We start from the raw sequence: 9,239 nt of genomic DNA on the forward strand, positions 1-9,239 counted from the left end.
GTCAGAAACTGGAAATTATGTGGTGAGTAACACCTCAGTGCCTGTCCAAGGAACAAGTCAGGAGTGTGATGAAATTCTCTCCATTTGCCTAGATGGATGCAGCTCCAACAACACTCAAAAGCTCAATGCCATCCAGAACAAAGCAGGCCACTTGATTGGCATCCTATTCACCACCTTCCACATTTACTCTCTACACCACCTACCACAGTAGCAGACTGTAGCATTTATAAGATGCACTGCAGTAACTCACCCAGGCTCTTTTGACAGCACTTTCCAAATCTGTGACCTCTGCCACCTACAAAGACAAGGACAGCAGATGCATGGGAACACCACCACTTCCAAGCCACACACCATCTTAATTCATAACCACATCGCCACTCCTTCATTGTCATTGGGTCAAAATCCTGGAATTTCCCGTAACAGCACTGTGGATGCACCCTGTACTAACCCCCTACAAGGCTTATGGAGAATCACTGATTAATCTTCGCTTGAAGCTCTTTGAGAATGAGTTCCCTGGTAGCAGGCAATGGCCTGCCCAACTGAAACTCATCACCTGAGCCCTTTAAAAAATGGTCGGCAGGCTCTCGTAGCACAGTGACCCCATCTCTGAACTAAGAGGCCTGGGTTCAAGACCCACCTGTTCCAGAGGTGTGTAATAACATTGATGAGCAGGTTGATAACAAAAGAAACAAAATAAAACAGGTCTGGAGGGCTCTTATGGCACAGTAGTAGTATCCCAACCTCTGGGCTAGGAGATCTGGATTCAGATTTCATCTGCTCCAGAAGTGTGTAGTAACATCTCTGAACAGGTTGATTAGAAAATATAAATTAAAGCAGGCCTGCCCCTCTCTTACTGCTGATAGTTTGCATTGTCTATAACTGGTTTTGCACTTAAAGTATTCCATTGGAAACACGGTAATTTACTGGTGGTTGTCAATTGAAGGAAAAAAAAAATGGTCATTCAGTGATGGCAAAAAAAAGTTAAGTTGTTTATTTATTTTCGATATAAATAAAATTAAAGCAGGTCAGCAATGCTGTCTGTCTTGGTCGGAGACTATCCTACGTATGCCATCGGTATTTTGGTGTTCAACAATAAACAATGTTCCTTTCCAGTCAGGTTATTTCATACCCACATACCAACACTGCAATGGTTCAAGAACGCAGCTCACCACCACCTTCTCAAGGGCAATTAGGGATGGGCAATAAATGTTGGCTTAGCAAATTATGCCCATATCCTACGAATTAATTAAACAAAAATCCACAGTTCTCAAAATTAATTCACGAACTATTATTCAAGCTACATTTCGCTTAAAATGACACCTATGAAAAGGAAAAAGGTTGAAGCAAGTATGAATCATTCTTCAGTGCCAGTAAGAAAGTTGGCCTTACCTTTGAAAATTGGGCATATTTTCCTCCATATAGAAATTGCTCCATTTTTGTGATACTGTCCCAACGCCAACTCCATATAAAAGAGTGGGATGCCTCCAAACACAGCCATCAGGAGATAGGGGATGAGAAAGGCTCCTGGAATTTACAAAGTGTAAAGACACCATAAGCATTACAAAGACAATGAATAAACTCCAGAATGTGATGATTTTAACCCTGACTTCTGGATTATGTGTTAATGACCTGTGCAAATTAGATAGCTATCAAATTTTAGCAAATCTTTTTAAGTTCAGATGTTTGTTAGGACAAGTACATATTCAGAGGTCAATAATTCAGAATCCTTGATGAGTAAGTCAATGAACATGAGCCCAAGACCCAGTATGGCTGTCAGAGAACTCGAATTCAGTTTATAATACTAGAAGTGTTTTTTACAGCGAAGCACAAAGCTTCAAAATAGAGAACCCAAGTTTAAGCTACAACTGCTGGTAGCAATGAAAGAAAAAAGCTTGATTAGATTTGCAATCAGAATAGATAATGGAGGAAAGACAATGAACAAATAAAATCACCAATAAGGAAAAGGATGTTTGATCTTAATAGGCTTGGAAATGTGAACTTCAGTGTGAAACTCATTTTAAGGCAGTAATACGCCTGCATCCTATCCAAATTAGCAAAAAATCAGTGAGATTATCTTGATTTGGTTTTCTTGATATTTCTTGATATTTCATTCACAAAAGGAAGTATATGTACCATTCTTGCCTGAAAGATGCCTTCTGCCAATTTAATGACAACTATTGTGTAATATTCAAATGTGTTAATCAGCCCAAGCAACTGAATCTCCTCTTTTTGTTACACATCATTCAAGTTATTTTACATCTTGGTTGCGTATTTGATCATAGTAACCATAATTATTGAAATGTGGTAATGCAGAATATAAAAGAGCAGGAGTAGGCCATTTGGCCCCTCCAGTCTGCTCCATCATTCAATATGATCATGGCCAATCATCCAACTCACTATCTTGTTCCTGTATTCTCCCCATGCCCTTTGATCTTTTTCGCCCAAGAATACACCTTGCTCCTTCTAGAAAACACTCAGTATTTTGGCCTCAATCACTTTCTGTAGCAGAGTTCCACAGGCTCACCACTCTGGGTAAAGACTCAGCATGATAATATTTACAGTACAGATATAATTTCAGATCACATGGGTTTCAGGGTATCTTTCCAATAAATTATATTTTTAATAGAAGTCCATATTTAATACACTATTATTCTATTTAATTACCAGCTTTTTGTAGAACTAATGTCTGGCTGCCAGTAGATGCCTCCCTGAAACAAATCTGTGATGATTGTAGGCAGAAGGGAAGTGTTGGAAATGCTTCCTACCATCAATGACTGATTGCAAATACCTGAGGAACACAGTTACATTTTGGAATCCTTGAGACAACATCTAATAAACCTAATTCTAGAATACAATCAAAGCTCAACACCTTGTTAATCCTAATCAAAGCTCAGCTCCTTGTAACAACAAGGAAAAGTGTAACAATTCTCAAAATAATTTGCTTCACCCAACAACTGTTCAAATTATTTATTGATATCATGGTCTAAAAGGTCCAAATGTAAGATTCAAGAGGTAATCATCTTACATATTGGTGCCTAGTGAGATGTTGTTTCCGATGTGAATTATTTGATTACATATTCTGACAGAGAATGAATAGGATTCAGAAATACCCTGTGTGAAAGGAGGTGTGATATTCTCCACATGACTCAATTCAGACGGTCAATAATATAATGGCTTAAACATCCAGACACGCCTGCAGGGAATGGGAAACAAATGTAACCAAAATTAATAATTGTCAAGTATACCCTGTTCCTACCGGCAGAAGGATTGGTAACCAGAATACATTGATTCAAATTAATTGGCAAAATAATCAGAGAGGAGATGAAAATGTATTTAAGTAGTGGGTTATCATGATCTGTTGAAAGAGTGGTGGGTACAGGTTCAATGTTTGAAAGGGCAGTGAATATGTAATTAAAAATTTGCAGCACTGTGTGGAAAGAGCAGGAAAGTTGAGATAATTGGTTAACACTGTCAAGGGGCTGGACAGGCATAAGGGGCCAAATGGCTTCAGTCTGTGCACTATGATTCTATGATAAGCATCATTTAATTGAAATATTGGCTATGTTTGATCATTAATTAGATTCTACAGCAGCAGGTGAGATAAAAGAAATATATTCCTTGTATGAAGATTTCAGTTTTCCTGGCTTGTTACTTTCTTTTTAAAAGTGATATGTGGAAAAATTACATAATAGTCACATAATTTGTGGTGCCAGAGATGCAAATTACACTTATCATCAGTACTACTTCCATCATTTATTTTTCATTTTGTAACCTGTCTGTAATATATTGTCACATTGATTATTAGAGTCCAGGCTAGTTTTGCGATATAAAACTGAAATCCCTTTTGCTACATATGATCCAAATATGAATTACAATTGTTGAAAGAAATATGATGTCTGAATTCACTGCTAAGCCAGTTGTAATTAATCCATTGCTAAATTTCATCAATGAAATTGTCTATTTAGTAGTCTGGTCAATTTGAGTGAAATGTCTTATTTAGTATTTCCATTTTATGACATGTAAGTGACCGACAGGATGATTTAAATGGTTTTCAATGTAATGTTTTGATCTTTCTACCCTTGCCTTGTGCAATATTTAATCCCCAGCATGGTCATGATTCAAACATAGCAGTCCCTGCCAAGTGGTGTGTTTAATCAAGGTTAATGATAATATGTATGTTTCAAAACACACAGGTCATCACAAGTTGTATTTATATAGAGCCCTTACAAAATGCACTGGGGTTTCTTTTTTTTCCCCCAAATGGGACAGCAGCAGCAAACTGGCTCCATAACAACAAATTCTGCATGTATTTCCTTTTTCTCTCTACTACTGTCAATTGTCGCTGGGGTACAGCTCCATGGACGCTGGAATTTCCCCAGAAACTCACACAGATGACCAGTTTTAATAAGAGCTAAAAATATGGGTATAAACATGCTGTTACTGAGAGGATGAGAGATAAAGGAACATCGTCATTACCAAGGCTGACCTTCTCACATCCTAAACAGGAATCACTGGTTAATAATTAATAGTTTGGACAAGATATCTTTTCTCTGCTTCTCCAGCTTGGGAAAGGAAATCAAAATTTGGGTGACCCCTGCAGAGATAGGTTAACTTTAAACAGATGTAAAATGGGCCTTGAACCTTTGTGGTCTGGTTCAGCACCATGTAGGGCAGTATACTGACCTACCCACTCACTGAAGCAGCTTTGGCAGACTGGTCATTCTTAGAACATGATGATGACTTTCTACACAGTGGAACAAGTTAAGTGAACACTATATAAGTTGACCTGCTAAAATTAATCTAGAATTCCCACTGTAAGATAATATCACCAACATTTATTGACAACAGGAGTGGGAAAGATTTCTATCATTAAGGGATAAATATTATTTATTCATATAACCATTTATTATGGAAAAGTTGCTGGCTGATTAGCTAGTTCTGATGTGGGAATGATTCCACAAAATACCATGCACTTTTGTTTAAATAATATTTATAGATGTATTAATTTTGCTAAATACTAAGCTGTAGCATTCATTTGGGAAGCAGAAGGCAGATCAAAGTTGCTGGATAATGTAGGTTAATTATTGTAGCAAAAAATCAGAACTGTGTATTCACAGTAATGATTAGGGAGAGACTTTTGACAAGAAAATAATGTTTAATCTAGTTACCATTTCACAAACATTATGGAAATCTAAAGATGAACGTTTGCAAAGAAACAGAAGAACTGTGGATGCTGGAAATCAGAAACAAAAACAGAAATTGCTGGAAAAGCTCAGCAGGTCTGGTAGCATCTATAGACAAAAATCAGAGTTAACATTTCGCATCCAGTGAACCTTCTTCAGATAGCTTGAGTCTGAAGCTTTTTTTGAAAGCCCTGGAGCTTGTTTGAAAGGGCTAACTGCTCTTATTTTTACAAATTCCCCTTTCCACAAGTGCCAAGCAACACAAGATTGTTGAAAACGTTAGAGAATCATAGAATCCCTACAGTGTGGAAGCAAGCTATTCAGCTATTCAATGGCCACCGAACAGCATCTTACCCAGACTCACCCCCAACCCTATAACTCTGCATTTCCCAAGGCTAATCCACCTCTCCTGCACATCCCTGGACACTGCGGGCAATTTAGCACAACAAATCCACCTAACCTACACACAGCATGGTGGCACAGTGGTTAGCACTGCTGCCTCACAGCGCCAGGAACCCGGCTTTGATCCCACCCTTGGGCAACTGTCTGTGTGGGGTTTGCACATTCTCCCCTTGTCTGCGTGGGTTTCCTCTGGGTGCTCTTGTTTCCTCCCACACTCCAAAGATGTGCATGCTAGGTGGATTGGCCATGCTAAATGTGTTCAGGGATGTGCAGGTTAGGTGGGTTCTGGGGGAATGGGTCTGGGTGGAATGCTCTGAGTGTCGGTGTGGACTGGTTGGGCCGAAGGGCCTGTTTCCACACTGTAGGGATTCAATTATGATGATTTCTGTGATCTTTAGACTGAGGGAGGAAACCTACACAGAGACAGGGAGAATGTGCAAACTCCACACAAACCTTCACCTGAGGGTAGAACTGAACCTAGGTCCCTGGCACTGTGAGGCAACAGTGCCATCCATTGAGCTACAATGTCACCCCAGGGATTGGACAGGGAAGGAAATGTAGCTGAAGGATATAGCCGAGGATTAGGGTTAGGGTTTTCCAGTGGCATACATGACAAACAGTAACCACAAGGCACGGATTGAAGATAATTGGCAAAAGAACACTAGGTATGATGAGGAGAATCATTTTTGAAGGACGTTGTGAACGTACTGTTTACTGGATTATGGAAACAGATTTAATAGTAACTTTCAAAATAAATACTTAGAGTTATAGAGTCATACAGCACAGAAACAGACCCTTCAGTCCAACCAATCCATACCAACCATAATGCCAGACTAAACTAGTCCCACCTGCCTGCCCTGATCCTTCAAAGCCTTTCCTATTCATGAACTTTTACAAATACATTTTAAACGTTGTAACTGTAGCAGCATCCACCACAAGTTCAGTCCACACACAAACGACTCTCTGTGTAAAACAAAAATGCCCCTCCAGTCCTTTTTAAATCTTTCTCCTCTCACCTTAAAAATATGCCCCTGGTCTTGAAATTCCCCACCCTAAGGAAAAGACACCTGCCATTCACCTTAGCTCTATCCCTCATGATTTTATAAGCCTCTATAAGGTCACCCCCATCCTCCTTTCATCCAGTGACAAATGTAACAGGTTTGGGGTGGGGGAATAGCAGGAGGAGTGGAACCAACCAACAGTTGCTGGATTTCCGTCGGTTCTCTCACTCCGAGAATCGAGTGTAAAATGATTTCAAAGCTTGGCCAAGATCGACTTCTGAGGAAGGGTCAGTGGACCCGAAACGTTAACTCGGATTCCTCTCCACAGACCTGCTGAGACCTTTTTTTCCAGCAATTCCTGGTGTTATTATTCGAGCACTTACCGCCCCCGTTCTGGTACGCGATGTAAGGGAAACGCCAGACATTGCCCAGGTCCACCGCGTACCCGATGACCGAGAATAAGAAGTCTGCTTTTTTGCTCCAGGTTTCCCGGGCTATAGCCGGCGCCTTGTCGATCTCCTGCAGCGGCAGTGAGGCCAGGGGAGCAGCTCGATCTCCATCGCCGGGGCTGCTCCGTCCCCCTGGGCTCTGCACAGCCGAGTACCCATTGAACATACAGCCCGCGTCCCCTTTCTCCAAGCTGCCGGAGGGTGACTTATCGCCGTCTTCGGAAAGCTTGTGGCCGGAAATGGAGTTCTTAATCAGCACGCCATTCTCCTTGTAATCCTCATCTTTAATGGGCTCCGACACCTCTTTTTCGGAGTTGAGGGGAGAGATCTCGTTGTTTAGGGGGAGAATCACCGCCATTCCTCTGCTTTAACAGACCTCTTTGATGTCCATTGGCAGCAAGAGCTCTCTTTGCTTGAGCAGGTCAAGCCGCTCCGGGTGGTACCTGGTCCCGGGTCAAAGTTGCTGCACTGTTCCGCTGGGATTTCCGTACTCACCTGGACATTGTACACACACAAAGTGTCAACACGAATTAAACAAGCAACACAAAGCTGGGTTCCAGCATCTCTTATACAGAAAGTTAAGGCGTTTCCTATATCAACAAGGCGAAGCAATGTTTGTATGACACGATAATACCGTACGACACACGCAGATAAACGAAAGGAATTGGTGCATTTTTTTAAAAAAAAGTTCGCCCGAAACCCCGATAATAGTCTGTTTCACTTACGCTTTTACTCTTAAGTACGAGAACATACACTGTGTAAAATAAAATGTGACCAATACAGGTTAGGAAAACTGTAACCCATCTCCTGAGAAAGACGCGTTCGTTTATCTACATTGAATGTACGTTGCTCGACTCCTTCTGAAACTCTATTAAGTATTGGAATTGACTACCTTCTGAATATGAACTTAGCTATCCACTGTTGATCGATCTGCAGGGAAACGCCAGCTATGTAACAACACAAACCAGATGTAACCTTGCAGATGGCTGTGGCCGATCTTGTTAAACATCTTTAAAATGACTGTGGGGGCCTATCAACATGTTCAAAATGTCCAATTTTTATTTTATAAATACTAACCCTTCAAGAGGACTAATCCATAATTGTAAGTGTGATGCAGGAAATTCCCAGTTGTGCTAACAGAAGTTTAATGAAATAAGTTCGAGGAGTTTTTGTTTTTAAATCGAAAAGTTTTTTTTTGTGTTAAAAGGGATGGGAGCATCGCCCTAACAAAGGCAGCCGCGGTGTTCCCTTTAGTGATCCCGCTTTTTCAGTCATATCTATCGCTGCAAACTCACTGAAGACGGATTGGAGATTGGTAGTTAACTCTCCCATCACCCGTTAGAAATAAGACCAATGCCATCGTTATTGATCCGAGGTTCCTAAGTGTATCGTGGCAGCATTACATTCTCCCCATACAATACTTTAATGTAAATACAGACGTTTCGTTTAGTTTTGGTGCTGATTGGTCGATGAGGAATGGTGTTCTGAAAAAATACGAATTCCAAATATATTTCCCATTTACAAAACTTAACCTAATGTCCAGCCACTGTTTTATGTTCGATCGTTTTAGGCGATTGCCCGAGCTCAGGTATTTGTGTCTGATTTAGATTTGGATTATCGATACCTGCTTTAAGGTTCCGCTGTTGCTGCTGGATCTCTTTCAGATACTAAAGGGCAGTCACAGCTGACAAGTTGAATCTGGGACTGTTCGTGTTGAGTCCTGAAATGTTATCAAAACATAAGAGCGCAGGTTGTAAAAACAATCAGAACTAGTTTCTCTAACTGGTCAGCTCGGATAAAGCAAATAACTGTGCCTTCACATCTGGACTGCCTAACAATATAAACAAGCGATGCCAGTCAGAGTTCAGGCGCAATTGCAAACAACCACCCGAGGCACTGCAAAGGGCTGCAAAAACAGTCAATTCCTCTCGCAGAGGTCACCGATAAAATTGCGAAATTAGAAATTCAGAAACAAAATCAACAAATCATTTCACGGCTGTGAACTATTGCCGGCCAGTTCGGATCTGTTTTCAACGGCATAGGGAAAATACTGCAGATGCTGGAAATCTGAAACAAACAGAGAATGCCGAAGAAACACGGCAGGTCTGGCAGCATCTGTGGTCAGAGAGAAACAGCGTTAACGTTTCGAGTCCATTATGATTTCTTCAGGACTATTTTCAGACTGGGGTATCTACTGTGACGAA

General features: G+C 40.7%; 1 protein-coding gene across 1 annotated transcript in view; it reads right to left on the reverse strand.

Moving 5' to 3' along the window:
* slc6a4a (solute carrier family 6 member 4a) overlaps positions 1–9,239 on the reverse strand; it is a 64,661-nt gene that overhangs the window by 54,124 nt on the left and 1,298 nt on the right. Inside the window, exons 2-4 of the mRNA XM_048612753.1 lie at positions 8,660–8,755; positions 6,970–7,530; positions 1,390–1,524 (exon numbers count right to left, since the gene is read on the reverse strand). Coding sequence (XP_048468710.1) covers positions 1,390–1,524; positions 6,970–7,393 — 559 coding nt within the window. The 5' untranslated portion in view covers positions 7,394–7,530; positions 8,660–8,755. The remainder of the gene's footprint in view (positions 1–1,389; positions 1,525–6,969; positions 7,531–8,659; positions 8,756–9,239) is intronic.

Source organism: Rhincodon typus, chromosome 26 (assembly GCF_021869965.1).
Source record: "Rhincodon typus isolate 14 chromosome 26, sRhiTyp1.1, whole genome shotgun sequence".
NCBI classification, from domain to species: domain Eukaryota; kingdom Metazoa; phylum Chordata; class Chondrichthyes; order Orectolobiformes; family Rhincodontidae; genus Rhincodon; species Rhincodon typus.